At 44.8% G+C, this 22623-nt stretch overlaps 1 protein-coding gene across 1 annotated transcript; it reads left to right on the top strand.

Annotated features, from left to right (window-relative positions):
- Positions 1-645: 645 nt before the first annotated feature.
- LOC121545988 (mitogen-activated protein kinase 13-like) lies at positions 646-22265 on the top strand. The gene is made up of 12 exons (XM_041856945.2): positions 646-1144; positions 10405-10534; positions 10791-10849; positions 11438-11543; positions 11724-11753; positions 12261-12308; positions 12391-12505; positions 13524-13595; positions 18855-18934; positions 19115-19193; positions 21087-21260; positions 21475-22265. Exons 1-12 carry the CDS (start codon positions 1032-1034, stop codon positions 21558-21560), a joined length of 1092 nt encoding a protein of 363 aa, XP_041712879.2. The 5' UTR covers positions 646-1031; the 3' UTR covers positions 21561-22265.
- Positions 22266-22623: the final 358 nt, after the last annotated feature.

The raw sequence follows: 22623 nt of genomic DNA, 5'->3' as shown, positions 1-22623 counted from the left end.
GCAGCTTGGAATTGTCCTCCGGCCAACTGTAGAGAACAGGGTAGGTATTCATAACTGTCTAGGAGTAGGAGTGCTGATCTAGGATCAGGTCCCCCCGTCCATGTAATCTTATTAATTATGAACTAAAGGTATCATATAGGCCTATCAGCACTCCTAGTCTTGTCTTTGTGAATTCAGGCCCAGGGTAGGTAGAGGTTGGATACTAGAAACAATCCAAAATCTACCTGTATTGCCACACATTTTGGTGCCCCTGGTAGATCTGCAAGAAATTGATTGGTGTAAGCAATATTATTTAGCTCAACCTTTTTTGATCCACCAGGAAGTGTGAGCCTAGGTGTTCTTGTCTGTCTGATGAAGTCATGTTGACTAATCAGAGGTCTCATATTCACTGAAAGGTGAGATTGTTGAAATTTGCCCATAAATACAGTAACATTAGCCATTAATACAAATAATTTAAATCAAATCAAGTAAATAGGCCTAATTTATTAATCAGTAATTAGACTTCATTTTCATAGGATGTTATTTTTGTTTAACTATTTTAATACGAATTTAATCATATGGAGGTTATTATTCATAACAAGTACAGTCCCACCTACTGTCTATGTGTGTGGGTGTGAACGGAAATCGGAGTCATAGCAGCTGACACGTTTTAGCACGTTTTTTAGCAAGCTTTCCGAGCAGTCAAACAGCACGATTATTGGAAGGGCGATGACGATTAGACTATATCATTATTGGGTCGTCAGATGTCTTTATGGAGGATAGGGTACTGTTAGTATAAGGCTATCGTAAATAGTACAATTGTAGGTTACGCCATTCAACTCACAACTGTATCCTACTGCTCTTGCAACACTCATTCTCCTGGCGAACCTCACTATCCAAGTGAGCAATTGACTGTAGGCTATTATTGCGGCTGGGATTGGTACCGTGACCTTTTTAACAAGAAGTTGCAGAAAGAGCGCGTGGGAGGTGGGAAAGTATAATACTTTAGCTCGTTGTCTTTGTGGAGCGAATTTTCACCATATCGCAGCAACATGGAGTCTCAGCCACCCTTCATCCGAGAGGAGATCAACGGCACGGTATGGGAAATCCCGGAGAAGTACACGCGATTGAAGCAGATCGGGACAGGGGCGTACGGTTCCGTATGGTGAGTCAGTGACAATATCGCTATCCCAAACTGATGGTTGTTGTTTTCAAGAAGGCCATACAGAGAGATATATCGGGTTTCTTCAGCTCTGTCAATAATGCATCAATTGCTTTTCGAGATTGTTACAATCTTACAAAGAATGAATCAATCTCGGTCACTGCATTTATATGATGCTCCAATACCAATATATAGGCAACCTACTTAAAGAGTAACTCTCAAACCCAATTTAAGCCTTTGCCCAACCCCTTAAAAATGTCAAAAAATGCATTCAGGTGAGAAGTTGTGGGTGCGGGGAATTGCTGATAAATATTCATTTTGGGGGTCGGTAAATGTAGTTGTACCTGATCCCAACACTTTCTCACTAAAGCATACTTACATAAGTGCACTGGCACACTGATAATAAAATGATTTGCAGCTCGACCAAATACAGCTCTGGGGCCTCATTTATAACCGTTGCTTAAATTTTACACTAAATATCTGCATGGCCATTTCTGAAAAGACTGCTCACGCACAAAAATATTGAGATGTATGAACTTGACGCACGCATGTTTCCTGTTAGAAATCAGACTTGTTGTAAAACTGCGTGAACAAGCATTATAACTCTGCCTGAAAAACGCCATCATTTACCTTTTATGGTGACAATAATGTGCTTATTTGCTGTATACTGTATACTGGAAGTATTGGAAGTAGGCCAAGACAGTATATAAAGGAAGTAGCAATGGCGAACTTGATCAAATGTCTTTGGAGGTGTTGGCAGAATGTTTTCTTTTCAGTGACATTTGCTGTAGCCATCTGGCTGTTTCTGAAAGACAAAAATGATTGCAAATTGTTGTGTTTTGCATTTACTTTTTCCCGAACCTAAATATGCTGCACTGTCCACAAATTCTGAAACATTGTCTGCTCCGATTATATATCTTTTTTACTACAGTAGGCCATACTTACAGTGGTAGCCTACACACTTCAACGCAAAAGATCAACTGTCTGTTCACCTGTTAAATTCGTGTCACGATTCAGACAGACGACCAGAGGACCACAATTGCGTCACACCAGAAAGTTTATTAAACTTAAGGGAAAAGGGAAGTAGGGAGTGAATGAAGGCTCCAGGGGTAACAGGGATCCCGTCCAATGCGCTGGGTCTGTGCCCCCCCAGTGGCAGCGATGCGTCCCTATGAAGCCGGTGGTGGGTGGTCCAGAAGTCCTGGGGGGGGGGGAGACGCAGACACAACAGGGCGGAATGAAACCAGGCAGCAGTACAGTTCAAGGGAATCCAAAATACGTAGTAGCAAGGCAGAAGGCTGGTCAGAGTTACCGGGATTGAAGAGTAGTCAGGAGTCGTAATGGCAGAAGCAGGTCTGGATCTCCTAAGGCAGAAGAGTATCCAATAAACAGGCAGGTCCGGGGTCACAAAACCAGGGTGAGCCAGAAGCGCGAGCAAACAGGTTCCGGGTGTGAGCTTTGCAGACGATCTGACACCGGAGAGCTGAAAGACAGGGCCTTAAATACTGGGGAGAGGTTAGTGGGTAATGCAGCGCAGCTGGCAGAGTAATTAGAGCCGAGCAGAGCAGGAACAGGTGGAGCTAGTTAGGCTGAGTAGAGAGAGGGAGGTGAGCAGAGTGGAAGATAGTGGAAACCAATTAAGGTGGTAACCCGGTGGAGTGAGAGGGCTCATGACAGAACCCCCCCAAGGGACGGCCCCAGAAGTCCCAAGAGCAACACCACGCCGGGCGGGAGGAGGGGAGCCGGAGGAGGGCTAGAACTCCTCCGAACGGTCCGAGTGAACGTCCTCATCCTCGGAGGAAGCCGGAGGGCCGTGGTCGGGAGATGGGACAGGTCCCGAGACAGGATCAGGCACAGGACAGGAAGCCGAGCGGGCCGGACGGTTAGGGACCCCTCTGGGGCGGCCCCTACGGATTGCAGGTTGATCAGGATGCCGTTGGTGGAAAGCGGTGATGAGAGTCCTATCCACAATCCGACTAGCTGGCACCCAGGTCCTTTCCTCAGGTCCATAGCCCTCCCAGTCAATGAGGTACTGGAGACCCCTACCCCTCCGTCTGGACCGAAGCAGGCGGCGGACGGTGTAAACCAGACCACCATCGACGAGCCGTGGAGGAGGAGGACCAGGCGCAGCAGGGACCAGCGGACTCTCATGGATGGGCTTAATCTTAGACACATGGAAAGTGGGGTGCACCCTCAGGGAATTAGGCAGTTGGAGCCGGACAGCAGTTGGGCTAATCACTCTTATGATAGGGAATGGGCCAATGAACCGAGGTGCCAGCTTCTGCGACTCCACCCTGAGTGGCAGGTTCTTCGATGACAACCACACCCTTTGACCAACATGGTAGGTGGGAGCAGGAATTCTCCGACGGTTGGCCCCGGTAGTGTAGCTGGCAACGGACCTGAGGAGTGTGGCTCGGGCTTGTGACCAGGTGCGGCGACATCGACGGGCAAAAGCAAGTGCAGATGGGCAAGTAACCTCCTCCTCCTGGCTGGCAAATAGAGGAGGCTGGTATCCATAAACACATTGGAAAGGGGACATACCGATGGCAGAGCAGGTCAGAGAATTGTGTGCGTACTCCACCCATGTCAATTGCTGCGACCAGGAGTGGGGGTTGCGTGAAGTCATGCATCGCAGTGCCTTCTCGAGCTCCTGATTAGCCCGCTCTGACTGCCCATTGGATTGGGGATGGAATCCGGAAGTCAGACTGACTGTGGCTCCCAGCAGGTGACAGAACTCCTTCCAAAAAGCGGAGGAGAATTGTGGACCACGGTCAGAAACAACATCCCTTGGCAGTCCGTGGATCCGGAAGACGTGTTCCAGGACCACCTGGGCGGTCTCCTTGGCGGTTGGGAGCTTGGGGAGGGGAATGAAGTGTGCCATCTTGCTGAAACGGTCAACGATGGTGAGAATGACGGTCATGCCACTTGAAGGGGGCAGCCCCGTGACAAAGTCAAGGGCGATGTGAGACCAGGGACGTCTGGGCACAGGCAGGGGCTGCAGCAATCCGGCTGGGGGCTGGCAGGACGACTTGTGTTGGTTGCAGATGGGGCAGGCTTGGACGAATTCCCGTACATCCTTCCTCAGAGAGGGCCACCAGAACCTCTGGGCGAGCAGGTTGTAAGTGCGGGTGGAGCCAGGGTGACAAGCTAGGCGGGAGTCATGTCCCCACTGAATGACCTGGGACCTCAGGTCTTCGGGGACAAAAAGGCGGTCAGCTGGGCAAGTGCTGGGACCTGGCTGGTTACGGAGAGCCTCCAGCACCTGTTCCTCAACAGCCCAGGTCAGAGCTGCAACGATGCAGGGACTTGGCAGAATCGACACAGGGTCCTTGGAGGGGGTGTCATCCTTCTGGAATTGACGGGAGAGGGCGTCTGGCTTGGTGTTGCGTGATCCAGGCCGGTATGACAGAGTGAAATTAAACCTGGTGAAGAACAGGGCCCAGCGGGACTGCCTGGAGTTCAACCGTTTGGCCGTGCGGATGTACTCCAAGTTCTTATGATCGGTCCAAACGAGAAATGGAATGGTGGACCCCTCCAGCCAGTGACGCCACTCCTCCAAGGCAAGCTTCACAGCCAGCAGCTCCCGGTTCCCTATGTCGTAATTGCACTCAGAGGGGGACAACCGACGTGAGAAAAAGGCACAGGGATGGAGCTTCCTATCCTCCGCAGCCCACTGAGAAATCACAGCACCAACTCCCACATCCGAGGCGTCCACCTCCACAATGAATTGCCGGTCCACATCAGGCATCTGGAGGATGGGAGCGGAGGTGAACCTCACCTTGAGGGTACTGAAGGCTTTGTCGGCTGCTGGGGTCCAGGTGAAGGGTTGCTTGGTGCTGGTTAGAGCAGTGAGAGGGGCAGCAACGGTACTGTAGTTCCGGATAAACTTCCTATAGAAGTTAGCAAACCCCAGAAACTGTTGCAGCTTCTTTCTGTTCTCCGGAACTGGCCACGAAGTGACTGCTGATACTTTGGCAGGATCCATTTGGATACTTCCTTCTGCCACTATGTACCCCAGGAAGGCCACTGTCTTGACGTGAAACTCACATTTCTCTGCCTTGGCGTAGAGGGAATTCTCCAGAAGACGATGAAGGACTTGCTGGACATGGCGGGTGTGTTCAGACAGGTTTCTGGAGTAAATTAAGATGTCATCCAGGTAAACGAAGACAAACTTGTTTAACATGTCCCGCAGTACATCATTCACTAGAGCCTGGAACACAGCAGGAGCATTGGTGAGGCCAAAAGGCATAACCAGATACTCGTAGTGGCCTGTTGGTGTATTGAATGCGGTCTTCCATTCATCTCCCTCCCGGATCCGCACTAGGTGGTAAGCGTTTCTGAGATCCAACTTGGTAAAAACAGTGGCTCCCTGGAGCAACTCAAAAGCAGAGGTGAGCAGAGGCAGAGGGTAACGGTTTTTCACTGTGATGTCGTTGAGTCCCCTGTAGTCGATGCAGGGGCGAAGAGATCCGTCCTTCTTCCCCACAAAGAAGAAGCCAGCACCAGCAGGAGATGAAGATGAACGGATTAATCCTGCGGACAGAGAGCCATTGATGTAGTCCTCCATGGACTTTCTTTCAGGAGCAGACAACGAATAAAGACGACCCCTTGGAGGAGCTGTTCCAGGGAGGAGGTCGATGGCACAGTCGTACGGTCGGTGAGGGGGCAGAGATGTGGCTCTTGCTTTGTTAAACACCTCTCTGAGACCATGGTAGCATTCTGGGACATTGGAGAGGTCCGGAGCGGAGTTAGTAGGTACTGGCCGAGGGGGTAGTGCGGCAGCAAGCAGGCAGGTTCGGTGGCAGTCCTCTCCCCACTCCCTGATCACCCCGGTCACCCAGTCGAGCTGAGGGTTGTGCCGGCGGAGCCATGGGTAACCCAGGATGAGGGGTTGGCCTGGAGAGGGGAGCAGGTGAAACTGGATAGTTTCTTGATGGTTTCCCGGACAGACCCATCGAGACCGGGGCCGTGACATGAGTGACCGATCCGAGTAAGTGTCCGTCCAGTGCCCGGGCAGGAATAGGAGGTGTCAAACGGAGGTTCTCCAGTCCCAGTTGGCGTGCCAGCTTGACGTCCATTATGTTGGCTTCGGCGCCAGAATCCACCAGAGCAGCCAGGGTGTGAGTTGAGTCAGAGAGGCGGAGGTGAACTTGCAGCAGGGGTTTGCGGTCGGAGGACTGGATGGTCATTGAACTCGACCGGACTCCCCCTACGCCCGGTGAGCTTCGGCCCTTTAAAGGGCAGGTTACCACACGATGTCCATCACCTCCACAATAGAGGCAGAGGTTTGAGGTGAAGCGGCGCTGGCGCTCTGCAGGAGTGAGGGAGGCTCGCCCAATCTCCATAGGCTCAGACTGATCAAGCTGACCTGGGTGAGTGGCAGTAGATGACAGGAGCCCAGTCGGATCTCTCCGAATGCCGGTAGTAGGTGGACCTTGGCGCCCCCTCTCACGACGACGGGTCTGTATCCTTCTGTCGATCCTGACAGTCAGTGCGATGGCTTCATCAAGAGTGGAAGGCAGTTCATGGGAGACCAACTCGTCCCTTGATATAGTCAGCCAAACTATGGAAGAACGCGTCCACCAATGGTGGTGTGTTCCAAGAACTTCGTCTAGCCAGGGTTCGGAAGTCGATGGAATGGTCTGCGACTGTACGTCTGCCTTGTCGAATACTGAACAGTTCACGAGACGCCTCTGCGGTGGGTGAATCCAGGTCAAACACCTTCAGCATCTCCTCAGCAAACAGGTCGAAGGTTGCACATGCGGGGGTTTGACGTTCGAACTCTGCTGTTCCCCAGAGTCGAGCTCGGCCCGTCAGGTGAGTGATGGCATACCCAACTTTAGCCCCCTCCGTGGCGAAGGTCCTTGGCTGCAAGGAGAACTGAAGTCGGCAGCTAGTCAGGAATGGCCGGACCTGGGTTGAATCGCCGTTGAACCGCTCGGGGTTTCCAATCTTGGGTTCGGAGCAGCGGCTGCAATGACCGGGGCAGGTAACTCGGGGGGCTGGGCTGGTGGGCAGACTGGCTGGGGTAAGGTTGGTGAGGAGTTGAATGAGCATGGCGAGTTGTTGTTGCTGCTGCTGGAACTGCTGCTCATGCTCATCGGTTTCCATGTCGGGGAAAGTGTGCGCTGAGTCCATAATGGTCAGATCGTACTGTCACGATTCAGACAGACGACCAGAGGACCACAATTGCGTCACACCAGAAAGTTTATTAAACTTAAGGGAAAAGGGAAGTAGGGGAGTGAATGAAGGCTCCAGGGGTAACAGGGATCCCGTCCAATGCGCTGGGTCTGTGCCCCCCCCAGTGGCAGCGATGCGTCCTATGAAGCCGGTGGTGGGTGGTCCAGAAGTCCTGGGGGGGGGGGAGACGCAGACACAACAGGGCGGAATGAAACCAGGCAGCAGTACAGTTCAAGGGAATCCAAAATACGTAGTAGCAAGGCAGAAGGCTGGTCAGAGTTACCGGGATTGAAGAGTAGTCAGGAGTCGTAATGGCAGAAGCAGGTCTGGATCTCCTAAGGCAGAAGAGTATCCAATAAACAGGCAGGTCCGGGGTCACAAAACCAGGGTGAGCCAGAAGCGCGAGCAAACAGGTTCCGGGTGTGAGCTTTGCAGACGATCTGACACCGGAGAGCTGAAAGACAGGGCCTTAAATACTGGGAGAGGTTAGTGGGTAATGCAGCGCAGCTGGCAGAGTAATTAGAGCCGAGCAGAGCAGGAACAGGTGGAGCTAGTTAGGCTGAGTAGAGAGAGGGAGGTGAGCAGAGTGGAAGATAGTGGAAACCAATTAAGGTGGTAACCCGGTGGAGTGAGAGGGCTCATGACAATTCGACTGTATGTTATTAACCGTGCTCCCTTTCAGAGAGCAAGGAGAGCAAAAACTTTACATTTATAATAGCCTATCTAATAGGCCTAATTCAATGAGAGATGTGCATGGTAATTTGTTGGAATTTATAATGAAAGTATTCAGACCCCTTCCCTTTTTGCACATTTTGTTACATTATAGCCTTATTCACAGCGAAAACAGGTAATTGTCCGTAGAGCTCGAGACAGTATTGTGTCGCGGCACAGATCTGGGGTTACCAAAAAAATTCTGCAGCATTGAAGATCCTCAAGAACACAGTGGCCTCCATCATTCTTAAATGGAAGAAGTTTGGAACCACCAAGACTCTTCCTAGAGCTGGCCGCCCGGCTAAACTGAGCAATCTGGGGAGAAGGGCCTTGGTCAGGGAGGTGACCAAGAACCCGATGGTAACTCTGACAGAGCTCCAGAGTTCCTCTGTGGAGATGGGAGAACCTTCCAGAAGGACAACCATCTCTGCAGCACTCCACCAATCAGGCCTTTATGGTAGAGTGGCCAGATGGAAGCCACTCCTCAGTAAAAGGCGCGACAGCCCGTTTGGAGTTTGCCAAAAGCCACCTAAAGGACTCTCAGACCATGAGAAACAAGATTCAATTATTTGGCCTGAATGCCAAGTATCACGTCTGGAGGAAACCTGGCACCATCCCTACAGTGAAGCATGGTGGTGGCAGCATCATGCTAGGGGATGTTTTTTAGTGGCATGGACTGGGAGACTAGTCAGGATCGAGGGAAAGATGAACGGAGCAAAGTACAGAGAGATCATTGATGAAAACCTTCTCCAGAGCGCTCAGGACCTCAGACTGGGGCGAAGGTTCACCTTCCAACATGACAACGACCCTAAGCACATAGCCAAGACAACACAGGAGTGGCTTCGGGTCTCTGAATGTCCTTGAGTGGCCCAGCCAGAGCCCGGACTTGAACCCGATCGAACATCTCTGGAGAGACCTGAAAATAGCTGTGCAGCAACGCTTCCCATCCAACCTGACATAGCTTGAGAGGATCTGCAGAGAATAATGGGAGAAACTCCCCAAATACAGGTGTGCCAAGCTTGTAGTGTTATACCCAAGAAGACTTGAGGCTGTAATCGCTGCCAAAGGTGCTTCAATAAAGTACTGCGTAAAGGGTCTGAATACTTATGTAAATGTGATATTTCATTTGTTTTTGTTTTTTAAATTTGCAAACATTTCTAAAAACCTGTTTTTGCTTTGTCATTATGGGGTATTGTGTGTAGATTGATGAGGGGAAAAACAATTTAATCAATTTTAGAATAAGACTGTAACGTAACAAAATGTGGAAAAAGTCAAGGTCTGAATACTTTCCGAATGCACTGGATATGTATTATGTTTGAAAAATGAAATATTGTCTAATTAAGATATTTGACATTACAGTATTCAGACGTAGTCTACAAACGTCAATGGAAAAGGTGAACCGTCTGTTCTACCGTTAAAGTGCGCTTCAGATCGGATCGCATAGAGCAAAATACTTGAAATAGCTTCTCTATTTACTAGGTGACTGTGAAGTGGGTCCAGTTAAATGAGAGATGTGGGACTAGAATTCGCAACCATTGAGCTATGAGCCAACTGTTTTAGCGGACTGCGCCACCAATCAGTCAAAGCAGTTGGGGAAAAAGTGTCATCTACAGTATTTCTTGTTACGATTGATGTAGCTACGAATATAAACGTATAATTATCATAGCCTACTTGTTTTTTTTCTTCGTAAAAGCACATAGATGTGTATGTAACGGTAAGGAAAATTTTAAAATTTTATCATATGCAGAAATGTGCCTTACTGCCTTTTGAATTTTGTGTAACGTCAGTAGTCTAGTCAAAGAAGCATCATGCAACATATATTGGCACACTCCAGTTACCAAGACCATTGCCAAATAAGGTGCTCTGTCACCTGCTTTTATAGTTGGCCTTGAGATGGTACCACCAAGCACATTTAGAAGGGAGTGTATTTCATACCGAACCCCTCCCTTGAGATAACGTAGAGGCATCACGATTTCAATGGTAGATCACTTTTGCAACAAACTGTCAAAATGAAGGCCAGATTTATTGTAAAAAATAAAAATAAAAATGACTCTTTAAATGTGTTAGCTAATTTTCATATAGCCAGTTAGGCTCCCTTGGGGGCTGTGCACACAGTGTTCAGGATATGGTGTGTAGTAGCATGACTGGCTTTTCCTACGATGACTTGTTGCAGAGCTTAAGTGAACATGTTGAGGTACAATATAGAATCTTTGTCTGAACAAATGAAAGCATGTGGTATTCATCTCAATCTGTCACTTTGATTCAGTAACCTTATAACCTTATTATCTATTAACTAACCTTCTCATAAGGGATGAAGCCACATTTTTCTTGAGATGTTTTGTTATGCAATAACAATATTTGTTCTGCCTCAGCTCAGTCATAAATGTAAAGACCAATGAGAAAGTGGCCATCAAGAAGCTTCACCGGCCCTTCCAGTCCGAGATTTTTGCCAAGAGGGCCTATCGGGAGCTTCGACTGCTCAAGCACATGAAACATGAAAATGTGAGTATGTACACATCCTGGCACTATCGTTGTCTTTGATCCCTCCAGACTCTTTGACTCACACATCATCCCACCCACGATGTGTTGCTCTTCCCAGATTTGATGTCTTAGCCTGCACTGCAGCAAACTGACATAGTTTCACAATTTCAGTCTAATAGCTACTGTATAGCTGGCATGATGGGAGCCATTTCTCTCCCTCCCTCTCGTGGGACCTATTCCTCAACTTCTTATTTTCTCCTGTGCAAACTCCCTCCAGGTGATAGGGCTTCTGGATGTGTTTACTCCTGCCGCTGGGCTCAATGACTTCACAGATTTGTGAGTATTTACCGCAGTGATATCAGACACAGAATCATGCCTCTGGCATTCAGAGGCGGAGGATGTCTGGTGATTTGGCGGGGGTCATATAGATTTAATGGCCTATAGCATCAACTCAACCCCTTGGAGCGAGTACTGATTCCTATTTAGATAACACAACAATAGGATGGAATTCCTAGGACAAATATGAACAGGCACTATAGGGTAACCTACATCTTTCTCACTATTCAGGACAGAGCCAACACAAACACACTATAGGTCAGATAACCCTGTGAGGCACTATCTTCCCAATTAGAAGAACCCTAAGGACTTCACAGACATCCATATTGCCCACGCACTGAAATTGACTCCTTGGCCTATGAATTTACCCCAACGTAAAGCATCATACTGAAAGTTGCAGTTAGAAATGTATTGTATAGAGCTGACATGATTCCCTCTTATACACCACAGAGAAGCATCTGTTCTAATACTATATTTCTGTCTGGACATTCTCTAACATTGGACCCCTCTGAACGTGACCCAGGTGTCATTATTCACATTATAGGTGATGGGGCGTTAGATTGATGGTGATGATGTCTCTGTCCACAGCTACCTGGTGATGCCTTACATGTTCACAGACCTCTCCAAAGTCAAAGGGCTTCTCTCTGAAGACCGTGTGCAGTTCCTTGTCTATCAGATGCTATGTGGACTAAGGGTGAGATTGTTTGTGCACAATGTGCAATCAGACCAAATATATAGTATTTTGTAATGTGATTCTGTTTATGTCAGATGTTATTTCAATGTTAATTAAATGATACTCTTAGTTAATCATCATTGCTATGCTTAATCACGGCAATTAACAATAATTATGTCTTTGTTTTTCTGGCCTTCACAGTACATTCACAAAGCTGGCATCATCCACAGGGTAAGTTTGCTGCTCCATTGGAAACACCCAGCCGCAGCATCTGAAACCAGCACTATTTCTATTGTGGCGCATGAGAATGTTATTTAAATCAGTTATGGCTAACCCTGCCCTAACAGGTAGGATGAGTAGGCTTCCCTCAGATATGCCTCTGTCTTCCTGCGTGTCTAGAATTGTTAAGACACACCCTGCCCTATGCTGTTGCTCTGTGGAACAACACCCATGTGTGTAGTAATATCAGTGTTAATTTGTAATGTGTGGTGAATTGAAGGGGTTAGCTTGGCCATTAACTAAAATAAAATGTGTAAAGCAAACCTGCAGCTTTCCTGATCGCAAACAATGTCATAAAAAAAAATACAGTAGGTCTGGCCTCATCAATATTGTTTTGCCTTCATCTAAACTCCTTACAATTTTTTGTGGGATTACATTATTGATTAAGTTAATGTGCTGAATATGATCATAAAGCTAGCAACATAATCTCAGCCAAGGGCCACACTGTTTATTTTGCAGGACCTAAAGCCTGGTAACTTGGCTGTCAATCAAGACTGTGAATTAAAGGTTTGTAACATGAATAGAAATTCATTAGATGTGGGGAAAATCCCAGGATTTTGTGTAAGATTATGCTTTGCTATTGATGCAGATCCTGGACTTTGGTCTGGCTCGCCATGCTGAGGCAGAGATGACGGGCTATGTTGTGACCCGCTGGTACCGGGCGCCTGAGGTCATTCTAAACTGGATGCACTACACCCAGACCGGCAAGACAAACAGCTGTTACAAACTCTCACCCTCATTCATTCCAAAGGCCTATCTGCTCAACTTATTGAGAGCCTGAAACGTTACAGTGCTGACAGGCTGTTACGTACAGCCTGAAACGTTACAGTGCTGACAGGCTGTTACATACAGCCTGAAACATTACAGTGCTGACAGGCTGTTACGTACAGCCTGAAACGTTACAGTGCTGACAGGCTGTTACGTACAGCCTGAAACGTTACAGTGCTGACAGGCTTTTACGTACAACCTGAAACGTTACATAGCTGATAGGCTGTTACGTACAGCCTGAAACGTTACAGTGCTGACAGGCTTTTACGTACAGCCTGAAACGTTACAGTGCTGACAGGCTGTTACGTACAGCCTGAAACGTTACAGTGCTGACAGGCTGTTACGTACAGCCTGAAACGTTACAGTGCTGACAGGCTGTTACGTACAGCCTGAAACATTACAGAGCCGACAGGCTGTTTGACATTAAGCCTGAAACTTTACAGAGCTGACACCCTGTTACGTACAGCTGGAAACATTACAGAGCTGGCAGAATGTTTTACCTACAGCCTGAAATGTTGCAGAGCTGACAGGTTGTTACTGAGCTGACACAAGTCAACTTTCATTTCATTCGTGCAATATGTTTTTATGGAACAGTATGTACTTTGTTACTTAGTAGAGGGTATTACAAGTAGTCACACCTCAGTCACTATTGAGGAATAAGGCCTCTGTGTAATATAAGGTTCTGTATGTGCTCTTCTACAATGATTTGTTACATTGTGAGTGACAGTTGTAGTTGTATGTTCACAATGAGTGCTGTGTTGTCAGTGTTATCGGTTAGTACGAGTGGTCTGGCCTTGGAGTCTAGTTGTCTCCATAATACTACTACACTCAATTCTGTACACAGGGTTGTTTTGAGAATACACTCCATTGAGCAAACAGCATAGCATTGTTTTGGTGTGAATTTGTTTTCTATTTGTCAATAATTGATTGGTTATATCTGTTCCTCCATTCTAGTGGACATCTGGTCTGTGGGCTGTATCATGGGAGAGATGATCAATGGGAAGACCCTTTTCAAAGGGAAAGACTGTATCCTTTTACCCTCTACTTATGCTCTTTTCTTATCTGTATAATGTTTGTACCACATACTCTGTGACCTGACACAAGCCAGCCATTTATTAATGATGGAAAATCAAAGCATGACAAACCCATAGATTATGATTAGTAGGGCGGGAATTGCGTAGGACCTCACAATACGATATTATCACGAAATGTAGGTGGCGATATGAAATGTATTGCGATTCTCATGATTCTATACGTATTGCGATCTGATTTGGCAATTTTGTTGCGATTTGATGTTCCAAACATATTCCTCACTATATGTCTGCTGCAGAGACAAGAGCATGAGAAAATGAGTTTTTATCAGTCATGAAAATAAAAGTGCTGAAAACATGTTGGCTCACTATTTAAAAAGAAGATGGAGAACAAGCTTTAGGATGAAAAATACCAGAGTTTTGTGCAGGTACAGCTGACTAGCGCTAGATAACACTACCTAGCAACAACATTATTATTATGATTTATATTTTTACAAATCGATACTTGGGAGTCAAAGTATCATTATAATATAGTAATATTGCGATTATGTAATTGTATCATTAATGATTAGCCTCATCCCATACTGTATGTGTAGCCAACACTTCTATCGGTCTTCTTTTTTAAGTAATATTGTTAATCTTTCATTTTTAATTAGATTTTTTATGCCAAATACAAACATACACATACGAACAACAACTTACAAACTACATCTCCTCTGCCCAGACCCGCATGCTCACACCCCCATCATTTTATGGTATCTATGCCTTTAGGTTTCCATGTGGATCAATTTATCAGTAAATTCTGAAAAGCTATCCAAGGATTGGTCCATAAGGTTGTTTTTAGGGAGTGATATTGGTTCTTGTAGAATACGTGTCATTTTCTTCCATATTGTTATAGTGTTCTTAACTATGAAGTTGTTAATGTTCTTAGCTTTATCCTTTGAAAATAGACATGTAAAAAGATTCTGGTGATGAGCATGCGCATCTTCAATATGTACTCATTGTTGCTCTTTAGTGCATTTAAGTACTGTATATGTCGCAGGTAAAAGCCTTGGGTGGCGAGTTGATACAATTCCATGTCTGGAAGGTTAAAACCACCCTCCGATTTAGGAAGATGTAAAACTTTCCTTTTTATTATATTAATTTGATCAAAGTCTGTTATGAACGAGTATACTTTTTTAAAAGAATGTCTTCGGTGGGGTAATTGCTATTACCAAAAATAAATACTAAAACTTTGGGAGCGATCATGCCATTCTAAAGAGGTTTAGTCTGCCTGTAAGATTTATAGGACGATAATTCAATTTAATTAGATCTGCTTTCATATTGTTGAGTATTGGAATACATTTATTTATATTTTTTTGTGGTCCACTTAAAGGATTGATGTAGATCGTGAGTTATTATTTTAATTTTTCCTATTGCCATTATTACATATTTTTCCATGTTAATTTTATATCCTGAGATTTCTGAATATTGGTATATAATTTATATACCAATATTCCGAATGATGGAGGTATGGAGGCCCTCAAATTCTTCCTCTCCAACCACTTAAGCAATGTGCCTACAAATTATATCAATGAGCTTGCACAACTAGTGCTTGCTAAAAATACTTTTTTATTTGATAAATATTACTATCTACAGACTTTTGGAACAGCAATGTGTCACAATAGCTGATGTGGATGCGGTGTAGGAGTCAGGCGCAGGACACAGAGGCTCAGTCAAAACGACTTTACTCAGACTGAATAGAGAACAAAATCAAACGGCCTCGAAAACACAGGAGGCAAAACGATTACGCAACACAGTGCGTAAAATACTCGTTCCACAATAATAACGTACAGCGACACCAACGGACAGGCGGACAATCACACACAACTCCAAACAAAACTAAAGGAAACTTATAGGTGACCTAATCAATACATAACATGAAACAGGTGCACTAACAAGACAAGACCAAACAAACATCGAGACATCAAGCGGTAGTAGCCAGTACTCCGGGGACGACAAACGCCGAAGCCTGCCCGAACAAGGCGGAGGAGCAGTCTCGGCGGAATTCGTGACACAATGCGAACTCCATTAGCTCCCAACTCTGCAAATCCCTTTATGGGGAAATTCGAATTTGATTTTATTTATGAAAATTATCCTTACAAAAATCATGTTAAATACACAAAGACGATTGCTTTATGTTCTGGACGGGTTCCGAAATTAAATTTAATTAATTTATTAGCTACATTAACTCTAGAGTACAATCAATTTCCTTCACTATGAAAAATAAGATTAACTTTATACATTTCTTAGATGTACTTGTTACAAAGAAGGGACAATCTCTAAGTACTAAAGTTTACAGAAAACCTACAGAAAAAAATACTATATTGACAGCTAATAGTTATCACCCTCGCCCATTAAAAAGAGGTTTACCACTAAGCCAACTTCATAGACTGCGTCGCATCTGTGACACAGAGGAAGAATATGATAGACAATCAAATTCTCTCCTTGAGCATTTTCGCTTGAGAGGATACACCGATACCTGGCCAGTTACTTAATAAATCCCAACAAAACAGAAGAAACAGTTTCTGTAAACTATATACTTACTTTCAGTGATAGCCGTAATTGCATTAAGTCTATTGTCAATAAACATAATTGGCACATATTATCATCAGACTCCTCTTTAAATTCTGCTTTCCAGAATCCACCTTTATTCACCTATAAACGATCAAGAAATCTATCAAACATATTGGTTAAATCAGATGTGTTCAGAGAGAGAAAAGAGGCGTTCATAAAAGGACACTTCCCCTGTAGATCTTGTACCTCTTGTAGCACCATAAGGAAATGTTCTAACTTTGTATGCCCTCAGACTTCTAGGACCTATGAGATAATGTCATGTATAACTTGCACTACTAAAGGATAACTTGCACTACTGAAGGAGTTATTTACAGTGCCTTGCAAAAGTATTCATCTCCCTTGGTGTTTTTTCTATTTTGTTGCATTACAACCTGTAATTTAAATGGATTTTTATTTGGATTTAATGTAATGGACATACACAAAATAGTCCATATTGGTCAAGTGAAATTAAAATTCTAAAAAATAAATAACGGAAAAGTGGTGCATGCATATGTATTCACCCCCTTTGCTATGAAGCCCCTAAATAAGATCTGGTGCAACCAATTACCTTCAGAAGTTGCATAATTAGTTAAATAAAGTCCACCTGTGTGCAATCTAAGTGTCACATGATCTGTCACATGATCTCAGCATATATACACCTGTTCTGAAAGGCCCCAGAGTCTGCAACACCACTAAGCAAGGGGTACCACCAAGCATGCGGCACCATGAAGACCAAGGAGCTCTCCAAACAGGTCAGAGACAAAGTTGTGGAGAAGTACAGCTCAGGGTTGGGTTATAAAAAAATATCAGAAACTTTGAACATCCCATGGAGCACCATTAAATCCATTGTTTTAAAAAATGGAAAGAATATGGCACCACAACAAACCTGCCAAGAGAGGGCCTCCCACCAAAACTCACGGACCAGGCATTAATCAGAGGCAACAAAGAGACCAAAGATAACCCTGATTGGAGTATATGTCCATAGGACCACTTTAAGGCGTATACTCCACAGAGCTGGGCTTTACGGAAGAGTGGCCAGAAAAAAGCCATTGCTTAAAGAAAAAAATAAGCAAACACATTTGGTGTTCGTCAAAATGGATGTGGGAGATGAGACTGTACTCTGGTCAGATGAGACAAAAATTGAGCTTTTTGGCCATCAAGGAAAACGCTATGTCTGGCGCAAACCCAACACCTCTCATCATCCCGAGAACATCATGTTTTTCATCGGCAGGGAGGGGGAAACTGGTCAGAATTTAAGGAATGATGGATGGCGCTAAATACAGGGAAATTCTTGAGGGAAACCTGTTTGTCTTCCAGAGATTTGAGACTGGGATGGAGGTTCACCTTCCAGCAGGACAATGACCCTAAGCATACTGCTAAAGCAACACTCGAGTGGTTTAAGGGGAAACCTTTACATTTCTTGGAATGGCCGAGTCAAAGCCCAGACCTTAATCCAATTGAGAATCTGTGGTATGACTTAAAGATTGCTGTACACCAGCGGACCCCATCCAACTTGAAGGATCTGGAGCAGTTTTGCCTTGAAGAATGGGCAAAAATCCCAGTGGCTAGATGTGCCAAGCTTATAGAGACATACCCCAAGAGACTTGCAGCTGTAATTGCTGCAAAAGGTGGCTCTACAAAGTATTGACTTTGGGGGGGTGAATAGTTATGCATGCTCAAGATTTTAGTTTTTTTGTCTTATTTCTTGTTTGTTTCACCCCAAAAAATATTTTGCATCTTCAAAGTGGTAGGCATGTTGCGTAAATCAAATGATACAAACCCCCAAAAAATCAATTTTAATTCCAGGGGGGTGAATACTTTCGCAAGCCACTGTATATGTTACAGTTGTCTTATATTGGAAAATCATGCCGCGCCTTGAAATACGTCTTGGAGAACATTAATCCACTATTTTATCGTCAAGATATCACCTTTCCAGTTGCCAGACACTTTACAGAACAAAATCATTCTATTAATGAATTGCATTGCGTAGAGATTGAAAAAAAGTTAATCTACCACATAGAGGAGGTGACTGACAACAAATTACTCCAAAGAGAAGCCATGTGGATACATGTATATAAATTAAATTCTGTATCTCCACATAGTTTAAACGAAGAATTAGATTTCACCTCCTTCCTATAAACCACATTTAAACTGTTATACAAGAACACTGTCCATATCAGATTTGGCATATCCTTTATGAGTTGGCCCCACATATTTATGAACGGCTTTGCCTGATGTCCTTTGTGGTGGGCTATCTCATGGATTGAAGTGATGTTTTTAGGTGAGCGGACACCTGGGCGATTGTTTTGTGAGTTGCCCTTCGTGCCCGCTCCCATACCCTATAATTCTGTATCTCTTTGTGACTCATTTGTATACCTGCTGCTCATCTGTTCTTTACAAATGCTGTTTTGAATTAAAGAAAATTCTACCTACACACTGAAGAAGGTTGTAACGCCGAAACATCTGTGTACGCTATCCCTGATGCAGTAAAATAAATTAAAACATTGAATAATGAAGTGAGCTTTATGCGACATGTTTTTGAGTGCGAACCCATTACACCTCTTTGTTTGTCTGAATTCGTGGGTTTTACGCACCAGCCAAGCGTCTGGGAGAGCGCGATGGTTCTCTTTTGACCTTGACTTTAACCCTTGACTCGCAGACATGGATCAGCTGACTCAGATCATGAAAATAACAGGAGTACCCGGACCTGACTTCATTCAGAAGCTGGACAGTCAAGAGGTAGAGTTGGCACCTAGGCAACACTGGATAGTATACTTAATATTTTGAATTGTATATTGTTTTGTCAGTTGTGCATAATTCCCCATGTTTTGATTTTGAATATGCACCATGAACTCCTCAGTCAGGGTCCATGACCAAGTTATTATTATTTTTCTCTCTCTTGTTACTGTCATCTGATAGGCGAAAAGCTATGTGCGGTCCCTCCCTCACTTTCCCCGAAAAAACTTCTCGAAGTTGTTCCCCAGAGCCAGTGCACAGGGTGAGTTTAAATGCTATTGATTTGACGATGCTAAGCACATACATTAGTTATTATTACACATAAGAAATGCTGTGATTCAGACTTAAATGTACAATTTTGTATATTCGTCATAAATTCAGTATCCGTATACATGAGTTTGATTGCTATACGGCCACACAGAGATGTTGTTGGAAAATTACAGTTGGAGCTAATGGTTTTCCAATGGGAGACATCTGTTGACAGATGGCCAACTGATATGATTGCACAATATGTCCGGCTTTGTACGGATGCAACTCGTACATGAAACGTTTTGATTCGTTGAACTATCGACAGACAAAAATTGACAATTGATGAATGCGAATGCGTTTTCATACATTTTTCATATAAACTCAGCAAAAAAAGAAACGTCTTCTCCCTGTCAACTGCGTTTATTTTCAGCAAACTTAACATGTGTAAATATTTGTATGAATATAACAAGATTCAACAACTGAGACATAAACTGAACAAGTTCCACAGACATGTGACTAACAGAAATGGAATAATGTGTCCCTGAACAAAGGGGGGGGTCAAAATCAAAAGTAACAGTCAGTATCTGGTGTGGCCACCAGCTGCATTAAGTACTGCAGTGCATCTCCTCCTCATGGACTGCACCAGATTTGCCAGTTCTTGCTGTGAGATGTTACCCCACTCTTCCACCAAGGCACATGCAAGTTCCCTGACATTTCTGGGGGGAATGGCCCTAGCCCTCACCCTCCGATCCAACAGGTCCCAGATGTGCTCAATGGGATTGAGATCCGGGCTCTTCGCTGGCCATGGCAGAACACTGACATTCCTGTCTTGCAGGAAATCACGCACAGAACGAGCAGTATGGCTGGTGGCATTGTCATGCTGGAGGGTCATGTCAGGATGAGCCTGCAGGAAGGATACCATATGAGGGAGGAGGATGTCTTCCCTGTAACGCAAAGCGTTGAGATTGCCTGCAATGACAACAAGATCAGTCCGATGATGCTGTGACACACCGCCCCAGACCATGACGGACCTCCACCTCCAAATCGATCCCGCTCCAGAGTACAGGCCTCGGTGTAACGCTCATTCCTTCGACGATAAACGCGAATCCGACCATCACCCCTGGTGAGACAAAACCGCGACTCGTCAGTGAAGAGCACTTTTTGCCAGTCCTGTCTGGTCCAGCGACGGTGGGTTTGTGCCCATAGGCGACGTTGTTGCCGGTGATGTCTGGTGAGGACCTGCCTTACAACAGGCCTACAAGCCCTCAGTCCAGCCTCTCTCAGCCTATTGCGGACAGTCTGAGCACTGATGGAGGGATTGTGCATTCCTGGTGTAACTCGGGCAGTTGTTGTTGCTATCCTGTACCTGTCCCGCAGGTGTGATGTTCGGATGTACCGATCCTGTGCAGGTGTTGTTACACGTGGTCTGCCACTGCGAGGACGATCAGCTGTCCATCCTGTCTCCCTGTAGTGCTGTCTTAGGCGTCTCATGCAATTTATTGCCCTGGCCATTTCTGCAGTCCTCATGCCTCCTTGCAGCATGCCTAAGGCACGTTCACGCAGATGAGCAGGGCATCTTTCTTTTGGTGTTTTTCAGAGTCAGTAGAAAGGCCTCTTTAGTGTCCTAAGTTTTCATAACTGTGACCTTAATTGCCTACCGTCTGTAAGCTGTTAGTGTCTTAACGACCGTTCCACAGCTGCAGGTTCATTAAATGTTTATGGTTCATTGAACAAGCATGGGAAAGAGTGTTTAAACCCTTTACAATTAAGATCTGTGAAGTTATTTGGATTTTTACGAATTATCTTTGAAAGACAGGGTCCTGAGTTTACGTCTCTGTGTGGTAAATAAGTTCTCCAAACTGTTGCATGTTTCTGGTTTTCATTCTCAATTCAACTGCTCTCACAGCTATTGACCTTCTTGAGAAGATGCTGGTTCTGGATGGTGAAACTCGGCCCACTGCTGAGAGTGCTCTGGCACACCCGTATTTTGATGGCTTGAGAGACCCAGAGGACAGTCCTGAGTCACAGCCATATGATGACAGTCATGACAATGCCACGCTGCCTCTGGAGGACTGGAGGCGTAAGTGCAAAGTCTCAGTGTTTTGTAATCTTTCTTGTAGATGTTGAATTTGATCAGGTTTTGTATTCAGATTTCAGATGTATGTTTATCACTTTTATGTCCGTGTCACACTGTAACATAATGTGATTAATTATAAAGCTATTCTGGTTGTTTGCCTGCAAACCTTTTTAGTAATATTGTGTAGATATTTATTGTCTTTCCCTTTACCTCCTAGGGTTATCATTCAAAGAGGTGAAGAGCTTTGTGCCATTTCCACGACGGGACTCCAAGAGGCGAAACACACTGACAATATCTCCATGATTGCATGCTTGTGATATCAGAAAACACTGCTACCACAAATCAGCAAACAGCAGTATGCCTTATACACCATGTTGCCCCTAAAACAATCCCGGTATAGACCTCTTTAAAGAAAAAAAAAAAGCCTGTGGTGGAATTTAGAATTGTGCAGTGTTGTGCTGTCTGTCTCTTTTGGCCTAATTTCTGATCAGTCAGTGTTTCAGCAATCCAACGTTTTTTTATTCAACCCCACCCATCAGTGAGTGAATTCTTTGTCTCTATAGCTATGTTTCCGATCTGGCGACAGATTTTCATGCGAATATTCTAAAATCTGCATAAAAACAATATGTGCATTTTCCCGCCAGAGATGTGTTTCCATCAAATTGACTAAAGGCTGTGATGACATATTGCACATAAAAATTACTTTTGCGGTTAAATGACCATGTACTGAATAAAAATACAAGTTAAATGGGTTTCCATCGTGTTTTCAACTCTTCTGATGGTTTTGTCACAAGGATGTTGCGTTATTTAGCAAATGTGCCCTACTCTGGTCTTGGCATGTGCGCTCTAGCCAACAGCTCGCAGATACAGTGTGGGTATAATCTACATGATGAGATTATTATGGACAGGAGCAAGATTAGTTTTATTTGTCAAGCGGCAGCCAAGCATCGATCATCATGTCACCAGAATAAGACCCTCTATATTTATTGGAAAGGAGCATCAAGCTCATCACCGTACACTTTCACCACCCTGTGAAGTTCATCGTATCTTATTTCATCTGTAGCCTAAACTGCATGCTTTCCCAAGTGAGTCGTAGTTGGAGGACCACACAACATGTCATCGTGTGACTCCCTGTTTACTTTAATATGATGGTTATTATATCAGTATTTAGCGCATAATGGCTTTTACTTACAAAAAGATCCCACCTTGTCTAGCGAATTTAGTTTTGTCGACAAATTTGCTGTTTCCATTAGGCCTGTTGTGAGATGTACTTCACTTGCATAAAAAGGTTGGCTGGAAACCTGGTTAGTGGGTCACTTTTTTAAATGTTTTATCATAGTCTTACTGTATGATTTTAAAAAATGTA

The sequence above is a fragment of the Coregonus clupeaformis genome, chromosome 30, assembly GCF_020615455.1.
Source record: "Coregonus clupeaformis isolate EN_2021a chromosome 30, ASM2061545v1, whole genome shotgun sequence".
In the NCBI taxonomy this organism is placed as follows: Eukaryota; Metazoa; Chordata; class Actinopteri; order Salmoniformes; family Salmonidae; genus Coregonus; species Coregonus clupeaformis.
The sequence above is the reverse complement of the archived record's forward strand: the minus strand, read 5'-3'. Positions and strand labels throughout refer to the sequence as shown.

Coding starts and splice junctions, on each gene's coding strand:
- LOC121545988 (XM_041856945.2), top strand. CDS start 1,032: ATGGAGTCTCAGCCACCCTTCATCCGAGAGGAGATCAACGGCACGGTA. Junction 1,145..10,404: donor GGGGCGTACGGTTCCGTATG/GTGAGTCAGTGA, acceptor GTTCTGCCTCAG/CTCAGTCATAAATGTAAAGA. Junction 18,935..19,114: donor AGAAGCTGGACAGTCAAGAG/GTAGAGTTGGCA, acceptor GTCATCTGATAG/GCGAAAAGCTATGTGCGGTC.